This window comes from Barbus barbus (genome assembly GCF_936440315.1).
Source record: "Barbus barbus genome assembly, chromosome: 8".
NCBI classification, from domain to species: Eukaryota; Metazoa; Chordata; class Actinopteri; order Cypriniformes; family Cyprinidae; genus Barbus; species Barbus barbus.
The window spans coordinates 4,288,161-4,307,079 of record NC_136736.1 but is presented as its reverse complement, the minus strand read 5'-3'; the positions used below and the strand labels follow the sequence as shown (position 1 = coordinate 4,307,079).

Sequence of the window (18,919 nt, the reverse complement as noted above, 5' to 3'; positions counted from 1 at the left end):
CACTGGGGATCAGTCTCTGGGGCTCATCTAGGTGTCTTGGCTGTAGAGGTCATCTCTAGGTGCTGATCCACCATATGATCTGGATACAGTCTGGATCTGGGTGGCTACGGTGACCTCGGAATAAGAAAGAAACAGACTAATATTAGCGTAGATGCCATTCTTCTAACAATGTAACAAATACATCGGGTGTTTTGGGAAGTGTTCCCGGTTGATCTAATTAATGCAGCCTAACAATCCTTTAACGGATTTGAATTATAGAAATGCGATAGAGTATTATGTGTAAACCAGGTTAAAGAGATGGGTCTTTAATCTAGATTTAAACCCGAACAGTGTTAGGTAGATTGTTCCAGAGTTTGGGCGCTAAATAGAAAAACGATCTCCCGCCCGCGGTTGATTTTGATATTCTAGGTATTATCAAATGGCCAGAGTTTTGAGATCGCAGTATATAATGCGATAAGAGCTTTTCGTATTCGTCATCCTTTCCTATCAAAATGCTTGCTACGGATGCGAAAACTCTGAAAATTTAACCTGATTCTAATTTTTTTTTATGACGGACAAAAGAGGCAATGTGTAAACGTGATTGACACAAAGTGAGGTCGTATTTATTTTTTAACATGCCAAAATTTCAGACTCGGTGTGCTTTGACCATAAGTCCAACAAAACATAACTGAGTGCACCTTTACTATTCAACATTTCAATCATGTTAAAAAGGTTTAATTAGAACATGAAACCTCTGCATGCAGGCCCTTGAGGACGAGTTCGCCCGTAAGCTACAGGAACAGGAAATGTTCTTCAAAATGAGCGGGGAGTTTGCATGCCTTAACCCCTCCACCCAGAGCCGGATCTCAAAGTTCTACCCCGTCCCGAGTGTCCACTCCACTGGGTTTTAACGCACACATTCACACTAAAAGCACAGAGATGCTAAACTGCATTGTGACTGAACCTCGGCTGCCTTGTTCCCTCTGATCGCTGATGTTCTTCATTGGACTTCATTGTTCCAGTAATATACAGTGAAGTTTGTGCTTTTTGTTTTTTAATTTAAGCTTTAAAAGTGGATTTTCAGTGTGGTTTCCCTAAACATTTCAGCAATGGTTTATGAAAGATAATGTGATTCTATATGCCACTAAATTTCTCTTTTTTTCAAATCAGTGGTCTCAGTGTCTTATCGATGTGATTTATTGTGGTATTTTTTTTAGGATTAAAACTGCGTACATGAAATGACTGTTCAGCTTCAGGCTAATTTGCTTGCACTAAACTAAGCAAATGATGCAACTCTCTAAATCAATCAGAATCAAAAATCTAAATGGTAATAAAATATTCTTACATTTGATGACAATTCTAATGAAGTTTAAAGGCACATTATTTACCTTTTTCATTGAGGACATCATTTAAATATATTTGACTGACTGTTATCTCACAACTTTGAGTTTTGTTTATCATAATATGGATCTATAGGATTTATAGTAGCAGCCATATTCATTTCTTTAAGGTGTTTTAGCATGTCAGCCATACTGTATGCAAATATCCTGACATCACTGTGGTTTAAAGTGCATTTGTGCTTGCACTGCTATGCAGTGTGAACATGTAGCTGAATTGAATCATCTCAACTTTCAATTATTTCTGTGAACTTCAAAGCAAGAAAGCTCTGCATATTGTCCATATTGTAGAGGATGATTTTTTCTGTAAACCGATGTACTTTAATCAGTCAGGTGTTCTTTTATTCTTGTATATTGTAGCAAATTTTTCATCTCAACCCTCAACGTACAGTTTGAAATGTTTACTGCATTTACATTTGTGCCGTAGTCTGTAAAAACTGAACAAAACAACATTTAAAATCTGTGAAAAAGGACCGAAATGTCAAAACACAAAGTTCTTGTCATTCTGATCACCTGAGAGCATTGCTGCATGTATTTGACTGTACAGAGTGTGCTGTGCACCTTCTGATAAATGAATCCCTGCAGGTAGTCGCTCACTCAGTTCATTCATGATGCCTGTTTGCATTTTGACTTTGTCTTGATTTTTTTTTTTAAGCATTTTCATCTTGTGAGGTGAAGTTAGCAGCTTAGCAGTTGTATGTACTGTGTTTGTGTCAAAGATCAAATCATTGTGATTATAGGAAGCTGCTGTAATTAAAACTTTTGTGGTGAATAGTTCAGTCATCTGGGTTTCTCTATTCAAGATTCCCTGTTTATGAGCATTACTGTAAGTCACGACTTTACAAAACAAAATCAATCTTTATTCTCAGTTTAAAAGTCAAGCCACTTTTGAGTCTAATGAAAGCATTTTAACAGCACAAATGAGAGAAAGCAGAATATAAAGCACATCCCCAGATTATATGTTAAATCACTTTCTGCATTCATGCGAGAAAAACCAGTCAGGAAAAATAGTTTTTCTTCATTTCTGCATCATAAAGGTGAATTTGATCATGTAATGCTTGTTAATTCGATGTTAATATATTTAGCTTTTTGTAATAAATGGATCTAAAGTAAGAAAAAAAGAATAGAAAAGATCAAATATGTACATGTTAAAGCATTAGCTGCTTAAGGCACACTAGCTAAATGACTGTGTTCCTCCTCCTCCTGCGAGTGAAATATGAAGCCTCACCTGTAGGGAAACAAGATTTGTTATGACATTATCATGAATTTTTTTTTTATTGTATTCATGTATTTTGTAAACTGATACAAACCCTTGTCTCCCTTTTGTCCTCTCATTCCTGGGTTGCCTGGGAAGCCTGGCTGACCTACTGGACCTGAGAATCCTCTGTCACCTGGATTGTAGAAAAGTAAAATTACAAGTCGAAACATGAAACAAGGTAGATGAGATTTGAACAGTTATGCTGTTGCTGATGTTTATACGGACAAAAAGTATGATGAAATTCAGATAGCTTGTAATGTAAATAAGTGAGATCTTTATAGCTGACTACTATCAGTTGTCACTCTATATCTCTGTTATGTATCTATTATTTTAAATGCTTATTTGTCAAAGCTCTGTAGCTTTTATTTTGAGGGATCAAAACATAATGCAATGATGATTGACAGATTAAAAATAAACTTTCCTCAAAAGACTAATGTATCATATTTGACCCTGTTTACACGGTTTTTCCCAAAAAAAAAAAAAAAAAGTGAAATTTTCTATATTTAAAAATTGTCTGAAAGCTTTAAAAGGAGAAATGAGAAGCTCATGTTTTTTGTTAAAGATATGAAATGTTTATTATCTGAAAATAAAACTTCATATAAATTCAAATAAAACTCAAAACTTCAGTTTAATTAAACATAAAAACTATGTCAGTAATTCATAAACAGATTTTTAAAAATGGATTTGTATGTAGTATGGATTTGTCTCTTTGTAAACAGGACCGTTAAGTCATGTCACTTCCTAGTATCTTCACACAGATTCTAAAGGTAACTAGGTTTACTTGCCCATAGGATGTTTACATTTACATTTACATTTATTCATTTAGCTGACGCTTTTATCCGAAGCGACTTACAATTGCTATATATGTCAGAGGTCGCACGCCTCTGGAGCAACTAGGGGTTAAGTGTCTTGCTCAGGGACACATTGGTGTCTCACAGTGGATTCGAACCAGGGTCTCTCACACCAAAGGCATGTGTCTTATCCACTGCGCCATCACCACCCCCATGTTCATGTCAGGGTCAGCAAAGCATGTGATATGTACCTTTCTGTCCTGGTGGTCCCGACTCCCCTTTCTGCCCTGGTATACCTGGTGGTCCAATCATATGGTTCTCTGTAGAAACAATCAATTGTAATTAAGTAAGATATATATGAAAATATATGTAAGATGTATTTATTTATTTATTATATTGCCTCTGATGTACTCCATGATCGCTGTCATATTGGAGGAAGACAATTCTAGACTGACTCCTGGAGGTCCACGGGCTCCAGGGAGTCCACGGGCTCCAGGGATTCCAGGGCGTCCAGGTTCTCCACGGGGTCCTGCTGGACCTGAAATCCCTGTCAAACCATCCTGGCCTTGTAACAGGTCATGAGCTGTGGAAAAATGCAAACATACAAGACTCAACCAAGAATTCCTACATCTGTTTCTGCCCATATCTTGTTCTTTTCAAGGCCATTTAAATGACTGTCACATGTAGCATAATTTACACTTAATGTAATCTGAAACTTGTTTAGCGATGGCTGCGTAATCCAAATTCTCATCAGAGCTTGGATGCCCTGCAAAAGTCAAGTCACATTTATTAATACAGCACTTTATACAATACAGATCTTTTCAAAGCAGCTTCACAGTATCAAACAGGAAAATAACAGAATCAAACATCATCTAAAATGAGACTAATTCAAATTACGCTTTTTAAGCAGCTCTAAAAAGTAATAATACTAGTGTCATTATTCAGCTCAAGTCACTGTTTATTCTGTTCAATTCAATAACTATGTAGTTACAAAACAAGTTGAATTCAGCGATAAGCAGCTCTGCAGGAAACAATGGTGTCGTTATCCAGGGAAGTCTGTTCATTATTGATTCACTTCAGTTCAGTAACAGTGTCGATGTTGCAAAAAATACATCAATTATGAAATGAATCTGATACAGCTCTAAAGCAGCTCTATAGAAGACTAATGTAATTATTCAGCTCAATTCATCTCATCCGATAAACAAATCCCCAATGAGCGAGACTTAAGCTGAAATACAGTTAGCAAAACACTCTTCTTACTTTTGATATACTCCTGAGGCTTTGCACGGATTTGCTGTTGGTTTTCATTAATGGCGTAAGACACTAGTCCTCCGGCACTTCCTGGTGGTCCTTGAGGTCCTGGAGGACCGGGAGGTCCTGGCTGACCTCTGAAACCAGCATCTTAAACAACATACAAAAGGGATCTCAAATCATTTTTAATATAAGCTGTTCCTATATAAAATTAACCTATAACATCAGTGATTAACAGATGTGTTTTTTTGCAATGGTCAGTTCTTAATTACATTTGGTCCCCCACATTTCAGTCTTGCTATTAACAAACTTTAAATAAATTTTAAATCTTAACAGTTTCATATAGACCACTGTTTCTTGAGTAGTTAATCAGTATATTAGAATGATTTCTGAGGGATCATGTGACACTGAAGACTGGAGTAATGATGCTGAAAATTCAGCTTTGCATCACAGGAATAAATTACATATATTTAAATACAAAACAGTTATTTTAAATTGTGACAATATTTCACAATATTACTGTTTTTACTGTATTTTCAGATCAAATAAATACAGTCTTGGTGAGCATAAAAGGCTTCATTCAAAAACATTAAAAAATCATATCGACCCCAAACAGTTGTATGTTAAAGGAATTGTATCTAGACCATATGACCCAGGTCCTACTGTTCATCAGATATAGCACTCGTCCAGCAACTTCCTGAGTGTTAAAGCCATATCCACCTGGTACACCTGGGGGTCCTGGGGGCCCTGGAGGACCAATCAGGTACTGCCTCACCTCATCTCCTATATATTACCAAAGAATGTGTGGATGCACCAAAATGTTTCATAAAGCACATCAGTTGAAAGTTATATTTGTTTATAAAATAATAATGGCTCTTAAGCACACATTTCACACTCACTTCGAAGGTATTCAATAACACGGTTAGCCAGAGAATCTTCAGAGCCTGATCCGGAAGGTCCTGGTGGTCCAGGTGGGCCTGGAGGTCCAGTCAGGTACTCTCTGATGGGTTCACCTACAGAGAACATGAAATATTACAGTCATGGAGCTTATTTACCCATTTATCTCCATAACCAGTTAAATGTACATTTTCTAGTAGCACCAAATGGAACTAAAACTTCTAAAAGATGCTTGTTTTAATGCTTGTTCAAATTACTTGGTTAAAATGAGTAGAAACAACATTTTTGAACATTTTCTATGTAACTTATTTCCATTATGTTCAGTCCACTTACATTTGTATAAATTTAAATGAACTTTATTATTTTGTGTTTGAACTACTTGAATATTTTTTTGTTGACACAACTAACTGAACAGTGGATGTGTAGTCACAAAAGAAAGAAAGACACACATTTGGAATGACATTAAAGTGAGTAAATCATAACAAAATATAAATTTTTGAGTGAACTGTTCCTTTAAGGTGTGTGGTTTTAGGAGAGTTGCTATGGTGCATAAAGGTGCTTAACTTCCTTTTAAACATACTTCTGAGGTAGTCTGAAATCTGTTGAACAACATCTGGTGAGCCACCACTTGATGAACCGGGTGCTCCAGGAGGTCCTGGGGGTCCGGGAGGACCTGGAACGCTTCTGGATCCTCCACCTTATAAAAACAATGAATTGAAACCCTCTCTTTCACTAAAGAAATGGTAAATGGTTCATGTCACTGCAGCTATTGGATCAATAGACCTGTTTGCCTACCGTAGGAATATCCTGGAATGCCAGGGGCCCCTGGGACTCCAGCATCACCTTTGTTTAAATAATAAAAAGGTGTAATTAAAATGCAAAATTCAAAAAAATGTAGAAACACTAACTCCATTTACATTTGTAAATGTATTACTGTAACTGGAGTTTTTTTTTGTTTGTTTTTTCCATGGTACCTCTTGGACCTTCTGGCCCCATGGGACCCATTGGTCCTTGAGGTCCCTGTGGTCCTGGTGGACCCTCAGAACCTTGTTCTCCACGTGGTCCTGGTGACCCTGGCTGTCCTGGAATACCTGGATTCAGGGTAAAATAATGTATACTCTCCAGTCAGCTCCTGTAAAACAGTGTAGAATATTTTTTTTATTATTATTATTATTATTATATGAATTTGAATCACTAACCAATTCCAGGTTCTCCAGGTAATCCAGGCTGGCCTTGAGTAAAGAAAGATCAAAGAGAAGTTTGCATGTAATCCAGAAATGTCAGAATTATTATTATATACTGTATGTGTGATTGAACGTGACGGTCTTACCAGGGAAACCTTGGCGGCCAGTATCACCTGAACAGAAGACATTAAACATTAAAATTCAAAGGGTCCACATGTCTCCAGGAATTTTTTTTTTTTTTTATTATGTAATGTGTTTTGGATCTACCTTGTGATCCCTTTGGTCCAATAGGTCCAGGAGGCCCAGGTGGTCCAGCAAAGAAGGTTTCTGATTGATCACAAAAACTCCAGATCACTTTCATACCATAATTTAAAATCTCAAATGCTAATATATACAGTAAATTAAAGTATACCTGAAGTGGGAACAAAGCTTCCCGGTTCACCTTTTTCACCAGGAGGACCAGGTTGACCAACACCTATGGAAAAACAAAATTAAAAATGAATACCGTAACAATACAGTAATGATGTATGGATATAACGAAATCAGACTAATCTTAATTCAAGAACTATGCACCTGGTATTCCATCATTCCCAGGCGGTCCGGGTGGTCCTGATGGACCAGGTGGGCCAGGAGGACCGGGTTCAGGAGCAGTTTTCTCTGTTCAATTCAGTTTAAAAGTGAATTAAAGATATAAAGCATTTATAATGTCCATTTTAAAAGAGAACACACTCACTCTCAGAGACTCCAGGCTTCCCATCTTCTCCTTTGTTTCCTTTATCTCCCTTTGAACCTATACAGATTTAAATGTTAGGAAACTAAATCTTTATGATTTCACTCTTTTTGTTTTATAGAAAAAAATTCATCTTACCAGGTGACCCAGGAAGACCAGCAGGACCAACAGGACCTGAGGTTCAAAAGAAAAAGAAAAGGTTAGCAATATTAGCATGAACATACAGCTGTTTAACTGATTCTTTTCATTTCATATTAAATGCATGTAAAATAATCCATGATGAACTTCATAACACCTGATAGTCCAGGTGGTCCAGCAGGACCTGGAGTTCCAGGAGGTCCAGGGGGTCCAGGTACTCCCACAGTGTTTGCATTAGCGCCTGTAAGGAGTGACCAGAAATAAGATGAAGTTGTCACCATCAAATGAGCCAGATTATTATTATTATTACTAACTAATTCTCTTTTGTGACCCTGGACCACAAAACCAGTCATAAGTAGCATGGGTATATTTGTAGCAATAGCCAACAATACATTGTATGGGTCAAAATTATAGATTTTTTTAATGCCAAAAATCATTAGGATATTAAGTAAAGATCATGTTCCATGAAGATATTTTGTAAATTTCCCACCGTAAATATATCAAAACTTAATTTTGGATTAGTAATATGCATTGCTAAGGACTTAATTTGGATAACTTTAAGGGTGATTTTCTCAATATTTTTATTTTTTTGCACCCTCAGATTCCAGATTTTCAAATAGTTGTATCTCAACCAAATATTGCCCTACCCTAATAAACCATAAGCTTATTTATTCAGCTTTCATGGGATGTGTAAATCTCAATTTCCAAAAAAAATTTTTTTGTGGTCCAGGGTCACATTTGTGTTTCCTCACCTGCAGAAATGACTCTTCCGGGCTCACCAGGCTCACCTAAAGAGACAACATCATGTGTAATGCGGTAAGACAAAGTTTATATATATATATATATATATATATATACAGTTGAAGTCAAAAGCTTACATACACCTTTCAGAATCTGCAAAATGTTGGTTATTTTACCAAGTAAGAGGGATCATACAAAATGCATGTTATTGTTTATTTAGTACTGACCCGTATAAGATATTTCACATAAAAGATGTTTACATATAGTCCACAAGAGAAAATAATAGTCGAATTTATAAAAATGACCCCGTTCAAAAGTTTACATACCCTTGATTCTTAATACTGTGTTGTTACCTGAACGATCCAAAGCTGTGTTTTTTTTTTTGTTTAGTGATAGTTGTTCATGAGTCCCTTGTTTGTCCTGAACAGTTAAACTGCCTGCTGTTCTTCAGAAAAATCCTTCAGATCCCACAAATTCTTTAGTTTTCCAGCATTTTATCATACAGTCATTGTTGGAAAGGGTTCAAATACACAAAAATGCTGGAAAACTAAAGAATTTGTGGGTACTAAATAAACAATAACATGCATTTTGTATGATCCCTCTTACTTGGTAAAATAATCAACATTTTGCAGATTCTGCAAGGTGTATGTAAACTTTTGACTTCATCATACTACTTCTACCTAATATACATTTCAATCATAATGCTATGGTATTAAGTAGAATTGAATTGAAATGAAAAAATTAATAAATAATACCTTTAGCTCCTGGCTGGCCCGGAGTACCTGGCAAACCTATAGTAATGTAATGAAATGAAATGAAATAATTAAGGTTAACCTGTGTCTGCAATTTCACAAAAAAGCTAGATATGTTTTGTTTCATATGCAGCTGAGAACAAGTGAAATCAAACCTGGAGGTCCTTGGAGTCCTGGTGTACCTGTGTAGAAAACACTTTCTTTACATGGTTTGCATTATTAACAGTTATGTTTAAAAAGCATGAAAAGCACAAATGATCTTTTTATTCATGGTGCGAATTCTTAGTGTGTGTTATTTTCATTTATACCTGGTATTCCTGCATCTCCAGGAGGCCCTGAGGGTCCCCGAGCTCCAGGCAACCCAGTCGGACCTTGATCTCCTTGAATTTAAATGAAGGAGAAATTTACAGAATCCATGCTTAAAAAGAAAGACACAGACTAATATTTTCCCAAGGCTTAGTTTTAAAATTACCTCGAATTCCTTTAACACCATCTGGCCCAGGAGCACCTTTGAAAAATAAAATATATGATTATATATTATATATGATACAGCACATACAGTCCTTTTTTAAATCCATATGTTTAAACGTTTTATACACTATCATCCAAAAGTTTGGGGTAGGTAAGATATTTTTAATGTTTTTGAAAAGATTCTTATATGCTTATCAAGGATGCATTTGTTTGATCAAAAATACAAATCATTATAAATGTTGAAAACAGTTGTGCTGCTTAGTATTTTTGTGGAAACCCTGATACATTTTGTTATATTTAAAAATACACACTTTTTGTAATGTTTAATGCATCCTTGCTGAATAGAAGTATTAACTTGAACTTATTTGAAAGGTAGTGCATATGTCTTATAAAATTAAGAAGAGGCTATATTTGCATTGATTCTACATGTGATACAGGCTTTCTTTTACTCCGGTTTTATTTCTGTGATGAAACCTACCTGCTGATCCTTTAAGACCTTTCTCACCAGGAGGCCCTGCTGGTCCGACCTGACCTGGCTCACCTGGAAAAAAAATATTATATTTTGTGATGTTGAAAATAAATGCCACAATGGTGAGTGCTGATTAATATATATATAGTTGTAAGTAAGATAACTCACCAGTGGCACCACGTGGTCCTCTCTCTCCCTGATCGCCTTATTTAGTAATAAAAGCAATGTAATCATAATCATCAGCATAAAAGCTTGTGTACATGAAAAACAGCTTTACTGCAATACCCTATGTATCTCTGGCTTCTACTGACCTTTGACCCCAGGTGGCCCAGCAGGTCCTTTGTCACCTAAAAATATAAAAAATGATTAGAAAAATAGTTCACATGAAATTCTCAAAAGGGAAAATGTTCAGAAAAGGTACATTTACCCTTGGGTCCAGGATCACCAGAATCTCCACGGAAGCCTTGGGGTCCAGGAGCTCCTTGAAGACCTGGTATGCCTTGTGCACCTGCCTCACCTGCAGCGACAAAACATGTTTTCCCCAAAAAATGTAGGTCCTATATATCTGTTTGTCTGCTACCAGAGTAATTTTACATACTGTACTGCTGTTTCTCTGCTTGTTTCTCTCTTTGTTTATGAGCAGATGGTCTTACCTTTGGGTCCCAGAGGGCCTGGTGATCCCACAGGGCCGGATGAACCTGAGGAGCAAACACAGAGCAATTAGCATGTCACTTAATCTTATTAAAGGGCTACTGTATAAACGTTTATAACAAAACAGTAGCAATAATCATGAAAATGGCATTACCTTTCTCTCCTTTTTCTCCAAATCCTGGGGGTCCCGGTTCTCCTCTGGGACCCGCTGGCCCCTCTCGACCTCTCGGCCCAAGTAAACCATTATTTCCTGATTCACCTGTGAATAAAAAACACAAGCAGATGTTTTAGGCCTGAATCATCTTTGCCACATGTCAGCATCACAAAATCAGTCTTAAAACTGTAATGGAAACAATCAACTGGTAGTTCAGTGTTTCTGCCTCATACCTGCACTTCCTTTGGGTCCTCGAGGACCTTCCTGTCCTGGGTGACCAATGAGACCAGGAGGACCTAAAAAGATGCCCTTCATTAATTCAGTTTATTAATTTAGGTTATTCTTATAAGTACATATCACGTCTATATTCTTTATTCATATATGTAGTTATGTGTACAGTATACAGTGAGTGCAAAGGATTGTTATGTTTTGTGATATAAAAAATAATTACCTGGAATTCCAGGAAACCCTGTATCACCTGTAAAATTATTAGTAATATTACTGTAACATTTTCATAATATTTCATAATATATCTGATATATTTGTGATATAACTGATACATGTGTGATATTGCTGTGATATTTGTGATGTGATATATACATTTCTGATATTATGATATTGTTGTGATAATGTGCCATTATTGTGATATATTTATGATATTGTGTGACAGTTGTGGGATAATGTGAAATTGTGGTTTTTGAGATATAATTGTGATACATTTGTAATACCGTGATATATTTATAACTAATACATTTGTGATATTTGTGACGTGATATTTGTGATGCTGTTGTGTTGAGACATTATTGTTATAGACTTGTGATATAACTGTGATATAATTATGTGACACTTGTGACGTGTGACATTGTCACGATATAATTGTAAAACGTTTGTGACATTATGATATATTTGTGATACATTTGTAATTTTGTGATACATTTGAGATATAACTAATACATTTGTGATATTGCTGTGATATTATGTGATGCTGTTGTGATGTGACATTATTGTGATATATTTGTGACATTGTGATATTTGTGATAAGTCTAATACATTTATGATATTATGATTTATTTGTGATACAATTGTGATATTGTAATATATGTGATATGCGATAATGTTGCACTACTGAATGACATTGTGATATTTGTGATATATTTGTGATGCGGTTGTGATGCAACATGATTGTGATACATTTGTGATATGTGACACTGTTGTGATAATGTGTGACATTGTGATCTTTGGGATATAATTCTAATACATTTCTTATATTATAATATATTTGTCATATCATTGTGATACATTTATGATACTGTAATATATTTGTGATATTATGTGATACTGTTGCATTATTATGCATGTTTGTTCTAACATCTAACATATTTGTGAATCTGACAACTCAGTGTGATATTTTTATGAATACCTTTCACTCCAGGAGGTCCTTGGTCACCTAGAATGACATGAGTATCAGTAAAATGCATTTTCACTCTGTATTTCTCCAGGTTTATCTATTGAATGTATTTATCTAGAAGTGTTACCTTTAGACCCAGGCTCTCCTCTCTCACCCTTAAGTGAAGTTGCCAGTGAAGCTACAATGAAATCATAAAAATGTATAAATGTTTAGATAACTGATTGGGTAAAGCTATCACATGTTTAGCATGAATATATGGTAAACACCTCTGACGTTGTCTGACTGAAGCTCGGATCTGAGGATCTGTTGGATGGTCCTCTGCAGAACCACAGGGTCTTGTGCCGCAGACGCTGAACCCAGGTTTATAGTGTTATCGGCACGGATGCCAGGGATGCGCTCAGCATATGAAGACTCCAGTGGATCAATGATGTTGACAGCAGAGGAGGCGGAGAAACGACTGGTTCGAGCAGAGACTGCGCTTTCTCCACCATCAATAGCATCCACACGAGCCTTCAGCTTCCGGACCTCCTCACCTACAGTAGACAGAGAAATGTTAGTTTTGAAGGAAACTGTACAAGCTAAATCAGTTGGTCTAAAATAATATCATGAGACATAATGTACCCAGTGCGATGAGACCACAGAGGAGTCCCAGTAGAAGGAGAAGACCTAAAATCAATGCCAGAAGCCACTTCCACCACGAGCAGCAGGAACAGAATCCTAGTCCTGCACCATCAGACTCATCTTTACGGATCTCTGTTGTAACATTAGAATATGAGGCTATGAACAAAAACCAGATCCAACAGGCCATCATTGCTGAATGAACATACCTGCATAGGTTGCCTTGTCTTTTGTTGAGGCTCTGGAAGCTAAAAGCACATAAATGATGGTCTTACTGCATGTAATTTAAGGCACGATTTTATTATTAATTAGATAATATACAGTAAGTGACTTCCTCTGAATGTACCAGTCATTGTGGATTCAGTAGTGCTGGAGATCATCTTTTTCTCCCTCTTCAGTGAATCTTCAGAATCTGTTATATAAAAAAAATGTACAGTCACAAATACATTTCTACAAAAAAAAAGTAAGTCATATTAAAAAATAATATGTAAAATAAACATCATACACTAATCATAACATACTCATTTCGATTTTAACAATTATTGTTCAAACATTTGGGGTGGACAAGATGTGTAATGTGTTTAAATGAAGTCTCTCGCTTACAAAGGCTGCATTTGTCTGATTAAAAAATACAGTAATATTATTATTACAATTTAAAATAAGTCTTCAGTGTCACATGATCCTTCAGAGTACAATGTTGTCTGATTTGCTGCTCAAGACACATTATTATAAGGATATTTTTGTGGAAACCACTATACATTTTTTTCAGAATTCTTTTATGAATGGATATTTTAAAATAACAGTATTCACAATAGAAAAACAATAACAATATCTAACAATATAAATGTTTTTACTTTACCTTTTGATCAATTTAATATGTTCTTGCTGAAGTAAAGTATTAGATAATATGAGAGATCTCCCTTCTAGTTATAGTTTATCTCTATCTAAGCTCCGGTTCATACTCCAGTACAGTAGGGGGCTGTAATGCACCACTGGAGTTGGATGCCAACCACCGTTAAAAATCAAGGAAGAAGAAAATCGCTTCCACACTTGCGTCTACTATGCCTGAGCACGTTGATGCGTCATGCACCAGATTTTGTGAACACGCTCAGGATAGTTGGACTTTGTGGTGGATCAGAGGTAAAAAAAATGATATAAATACTGTTCAATTTCTTGCACAGACCGATTGTTTCGTGTCTAAAGACCTCAATGTATCGTCACACGCCGCAGGGTTTAATTTGGTTTTATCTGTGTATTTTTTTTGTCTCTCAAAGCCGTGGGTCCCATTGACTGCCATTATATGACTGACAGACTGCAACGGTTTGAGTTAAAAATCTTCATTTGTGTTCTACTGATGAAACAAAGTCACCTATATCTTGGATGCCCTGGGGGTAAGCAAATAAACATCAAATTTTCATTTTTGGGTGGACTATCCCTTTAAGCTACAAAAAAAAAAAAACAGGAGTAAAATATCTAGTCTCTGCTGTCTACCTGCTCCAGCACTGGTGGTGGAAGTGATGAACTGTTTGCCAGTGTTTTTGGACATGATCAGTCGCTCAGTCTCTTTCTTAGCTGCTACATTTTCTTTTCCAATCGCAATAAACTTGCCATCTTTCACAAACACATCATCAGCGGTGATAGGGCTGCTGGGAACAGCTGTGAATGTGACACACAAAAAAGGACGAATTTTCATTTGGTAATATTGCAATATTTTAATCTTAAATCAAATTATTTTTACTAGTAATAGTGGTGGCAAATCCAGCGCTGCCAACATTCTTCTGTGCCCCATACACTGGAAATACAAACAGACATAATCAATATCTTACTGTAGTTACTTGCATGCACTGCATCAGTGTGTTAAAGTTTTTATATAGAGACAAGGTTGAGCTTACCTTGGCCAGCACTGATTCCATTAACCATGAGAGCACCACCAGATGTTGACAGGTTATTATGCATCCCATATCCTGAGAAAAACAGTTATTTCGTTAATAGAGCACTTGTTCAAAAATGTTCTTGTAATAACGTTCTCAAAACATTAGCACAAAAATGTTGTTTATACATCGTTCATGGAACATCTTTCTAAAATGTTTTAGCTGAACATTTGCCTATTTTTTCTATTGGTTTCAGAACATTCAAAAGAAACGTTCCAACAATTTAAAAAGGAACGTCCCCTTATTGTTTGTTTTTATAGCATTTTGAAAAAACCATTTGGAAATAGCATTTTCTTAATGGGAACATTGGGGAGGTACTTTATCAGTTTTATGAGTTTTAACATTTAACCAGAGCTCAAAACTGGAATCTTGTTAATCAAAATTTGGTATAGTGGAGTGTGAATGTAAAGACCTGCACTACTGAGGGCAGATGAGCTGAGGGTCAGATTATTCTGCATGCCACCTAAAACAAAACAACATATGTTCAGTTACAATCTCTCACTCTCCCATTTATCTTTTTAGTTTGTTAATCCTTTTGACTTTAACACACAGAAATACAGGCAAACAAACACACCGTCTCTGTAACCTGTGGGTGATGATGGTTGTTGCAGTGTGGTGTAACTGAGATTGTTTGGGTTGGTGTAATACCCACTGAATCCTGCATCCAGGACTGTGCCGTCACAACCTGGAAGACATATATTAGTGTTGAAGGACTGGCTGTGCTGTGCATCACAGGCATCTCTGTGATTGTGAGTGTGTGTTACCTGACTGGCTGTCATGACGGGTGTCTACACTGCCTTTTTTGGGGATAGGTAGAGTGTTGGTGGGAGAGCGCGGTGGACTGATGCTCCCGGAGCGACTTCCCTTCAGTAATCTCTTCACATCATCCAGCTCTGTCCCTAAATATATGAAACTATAGATCATTTTCTGAAACTCAGGGCCACACTACCATATCTTTCAAAAATAACTTAATACAAAATCATATATGCAACATGTATACCATAACAATCAATATATCATTTAAAAGCTGAAATAACGAAAATACTGTACATATAATATATTATGCTATTTCAAATTATCAAATTAACACATAATAGACTTTTGACTCAACATGAGTAACACTGACATCTAGTGGAGGGTGAGGCACTCTGCAATCTGGCTCTGATCTCACTCTCTGAAAAAGAAAAAGATAGCATTAAGATTTAGAATGGGCATAAATTATGATTAATTTTAATTAATTTATTCTAATTGATGATTGTTTGGAAGTACCTCGTGTATGAGTGCGTCCTCTAGTGGCAACACTTGTCGAAACTAAATAAAAAATAAAATAAAAAAACATTTTGATTTAGATTTTTTTTTTAATTTTGAAGATTCATATTAATGGAGAGTTCAGACCTCATGAATAATAAAAAAAGAAATAAAAGCATACTAAACATACGCTTGACGTTGCATGATCTTAAACATAGCCTACATTTTTACATATAAGTATACCTCAACATTTGTTTTGCTAGTTTTTGTAAATGTTTCTGTCACCACAAAAGTAGGCCTACGTGCTCATTTTTACCTGACTTAAATACACTTTCGCAAACATAAAGCAATTTCTTTTTGCTCGTTGTCAAAACATAAATCCTGTAATCATCTATTACTTGGATTTGCAGTGCGCACATTTTCTATCCAATCAAATGGTCCCACGAACGAGCATGTCCCGCCTCTCTATATGTAAAACAAGCAGGTAACAAATCACGTTTCACAGGTGTGCTGTATCTAAAGCCCATCACTTTAGCTACATTTTTAAAAGGGGCGGAACCCTTCGAAATGCCCTGCTCAGCCGTAAACAGAGGTTAAAAAAATGTTTGTGGGTTTTGTTAATTGTGCTGATTAATTATACATTTATTTCATGCATGCTAAAAATTACAAATGCCCCCCCCTGAAATTCAGACCAGTCTCAAAACAAAATACTAAATTGACGTACCGTATTCTTTCTTAATGTATTCAGGGGAAGAATTGCCACTGGAGCTCCCTGGGTAAATATAATATAAATTACACACATATTGTTTATTAAATCTGATCAATAATGATTTTTTTAAACTAATATTAATAATTATACATACAGTGTGAAATCTTGTGTCTTTTGAAATCAATTTGTCCAAAACTTACCCTCATATCCTCCGGTGTGAAGGCTCAGACTGGTCTTCCTCTCTGCAGGAACTGTGCTGTAACTCAAACCTTTCCGTGTCCCGCTGGGGGGCGAGGAGCTGAACTTGGGCACAGTCATGGAGCTGGAAGTTCCTCTGGAGCCAGCGCCACCTCCTCCACCTCTGGATATGTTCATACTGCCTCCAGAAGCACTGACAGAACCGCCTGAAGAACCAGACACAAACTCAGAAGAGGAGATGGAGCAGTATCCAGAAGAAAGCTCTCCACCTGTTGCTGAGGAACCGCCAGCTGTTGTGATGGAGGTAGAGACGCCACTAGAGCTTTTAACTGTAGAACTAGAGCTTTTAACTGTAGAGCTACGGATCGGCCCGGTTACACTGATTTCACGAGATATTTCTCCGAATCCACCAATCACAGATCCTGCTCCTGAACTGCTGCTGGCTGAACTTCCAGAAGAGGAGGCTGGAGAGAAGAGAGGAGTATTGATAAACTTCAGTAGTTGGACAATACATCTCTCTACTATGGACATTATGTGTTATCTAGATATATGTTGCACAGACTGACCAAGTACAGTTCCTTTCATGAATTTCACAAACTTTTCAAGTAAATATTGCTTAAAATATATGTTTTGATTTCAAAAATGCCCTATATAGCTCATATATAGCCAGTTAAAGCTGGACTCACAGGATATGGCATAACTTCTGGACGTCCCTCCTTCAGCACTGCTCTGGGTGAAGATCTTCTTCTCCACCAGAACAGCTCCTCCTGAAGCTCCTCCAGATCCTGAGCTGTTCACTATGGAGGTCAGTACCTGTTGGCTACTCAAAGAGCTGCTGTTGCCCTCTAGTGGGGAGACACCAAATAAGGGAAGGGAACCAGCACAATTAATAGTTTTTAATGTTATGTAGTTATTTCAGAAAGGACATTTAAACCTACTTGGGGGTAGAGATGTCAGTCGTGTGGTCGTTGCAGTTTCTGTGTGTTTCTGGATTCCTGTAATTTTTTTAATCATTCAGGTTAAGGGACAAATGAAGTTAAATTTTATGCACAAATTCCAGTTTTACTAGTTATGCTGAATTAATTAATTAGTTCTTATTTAATTATCTTTACACACTCACCTTTTCCAGATCCCCCCTCTACTTTCACAATCTTGGTTGTGGTTAGCTTGTCCATTCCATGTTAACTACTGGAAACCAAAGTGACTCATATCAATAAAACAGGAAACCCTAATTTTATTTATGTTTTAGCTTTGCTTTTCATTTGCAAAATAAAAACAAACAACGAAGGACTATTATTTCAAAAGCACTGCAACCCATCAAAGCACATCCTTAGTGTTTAATACGTCCCATTAGCAACTAGTAAAGATCATTATATCTTGCTTTAAATTTTGATGGTTTCTCTTGCTTTCTGTTATTTTTGCAGTATACAGCAGTATACAGTATACACCTTCACTTTGCTTAAAATAAAGTTTACAATCAGAAGAATTTAATGCTTGATAAAATCAGAAAGGGTTTAATGTCTGATACTTCATTATTTTTGACATTAGTATTATTATTTTATATTTTATCTTATAAGCTTTTAGAAAAAGCACAGACGCTAATACACTGATTTAAACAACCTGTAATGAATCTAAGGTGCTCAAAAACATGGTAAAATTCAGTTTTAAGTGTGTTAAATTCAGCTAACCAGAGGAAAAAAAAATGCATTTAGTTTACAAGCATATGAACTGGTACTGAAATAAAGATATAACACAAAAGCACAAAATTCTTCAATAAAATGTCCGAATTTCGGCTCAGAACAAATTTACACTTACCACTTGTTATTACATGTCAAATAGTCTGTCCTGTATCAACACACTGAATTGTTTTCTGTTCAAGTTCAATCCCAGCACCCCTCATAAAAATATTTTTCAGCTTGGATTTCAAGACTTCTTATCGCATCT

At 36.3% G+C, this 18,919-nt stretch overlaps 2 protein-coding genes across 4 annotated transcripts in view; one reads left to right on the top strand and one right to left on the bottom strand.

Moving 5' to 3' along the window:
- The window catches only part of LOC306874395 (STE20-like serine/threonine-protein kinase), a 20,159-nt gene extending 17,907 nt beyond the window's left edge, over nt 1–2,252 (top strand). The window contains exon 18 of the mRNA XM_079424411.1: nt 744–2,252. Within this exon, the coding sequence (XP_079280537.1) occupies nt 744–890 (147 nt within the window). The 3' untranslated portion in view covers nt 891–2,252. The remainder of the gene's footprint in view (nt 1–743) is intronic.
- Nucleotides 2,218–18,919, bottom strand: LOC306874393 (uncharacterized protein). Of its 3 annotated transcripts, XM_079424406.1 has the most exons (51): nt 18,791–18,919; nt 18,096–18,163; nt 17,914–17,970; nt 17,662–17,820; nt 16,978–17,439; nt 16,793–16,840; nt 16,090–16,131; nt 15,947–15,994; nt 15,585–15,719; nt 15,395–15,505; nt 15,233–15,283; nt 14,782–14,853; nt 14,628–14,681; nt 14,381–14,545; nt 13,236–13,301; nt 13,099–13,137; nt 12,893–13,024; nt 12,538–12,804; nt 12,399–12,449; nt 12,284–12,310; nt 11,315–11,341; nt 11,097–11,159; nt 10,864–10,968; nt 10,712–10,756; nt 10,486–10,575; nt 10,370–10,405; nt 10,227–10,262; nt 10,068–10,130; nt 9,591–9,626; nt 9,427–9,498; nt 9,274–9,300; nt 9,122–9,157; nt 8,378–8,413; nt 7,783–7,866; nt 7,626–7,661; nt 7,491–7,547; nt 7,331–7,414; nt 7,170–7,232; nt 7,025–7,084; nt 6,904–6,930; nt 6,773–6,805; nt 6,548–6,664; nt 6,369–6,416; nt 6,154–6,270; nt 5,576–5,689; nt 5,397–5,459; nt 4,686–4,826; nt 3,826–4,008; nt 3,677–3,745; nt 2,687–2,767; nt 2,218–2,604 (listed from the first exon to the last, which is right to left on the bottom strand). In XM_079424406.1, the coding sequence occupies exons 2-51, from the start codon at nt 18,148–18,150 to the stop codon at nt 2,555–2,557; spliced, it is 4,140 nt and encodes a 1,379-aa protein (XP_079280532.1). In that variant the 5' UTR covers nt 18,151–18,163; nt 18,791–18,919; the 3' UTR covers nt 2,218–2,554. The 3 variants fall into 3 exon arrangements, 1 of the variants encoding a protein (XP_079280532.1); XR_013784618.1 differs by lacking the exons at nt 3,677–3,745; nt 3,826–4,008 and adding an exon at nt 4,355–4,446 and having other exon boundaries at nt 2,687–2,735; nt 5,340–5,459; nt 18,791–18,873; XR_013784619.1 differs by lacking the exons at nt 3,677–3,745; nt 3,826–4,008 and adding an exon at nt 4,355–4,446 and having other exon boundaries at nt 2,687–2,735; nt 18,791–18,873.

Bases quoted from the DNA above. Each gene is read 5' to 3' on its own strand.
- LOC306874393 (XM_079424406.1), bottom strand. From the start codon at position 18,150: ATGGACAAGCTAACCACAACCAAGATTGTGAAAGTAGAGGGGGGATCT. The intron at 10,263-10,369 runs GTCAGTAGAAGC...TTACTAAATAAG, and splicing joins TGGGCCACCTGGGGTCAAAG to GCGATCAGGGAGAGAGAGGA. The intron at 4,827-5,396 runs GTGGATATGGCT...ATGTTGTTTAAG, and splicing joins AGGACCCCCAGGTGTACCAG to ATGCTGGTTTCAGAGGTCAG.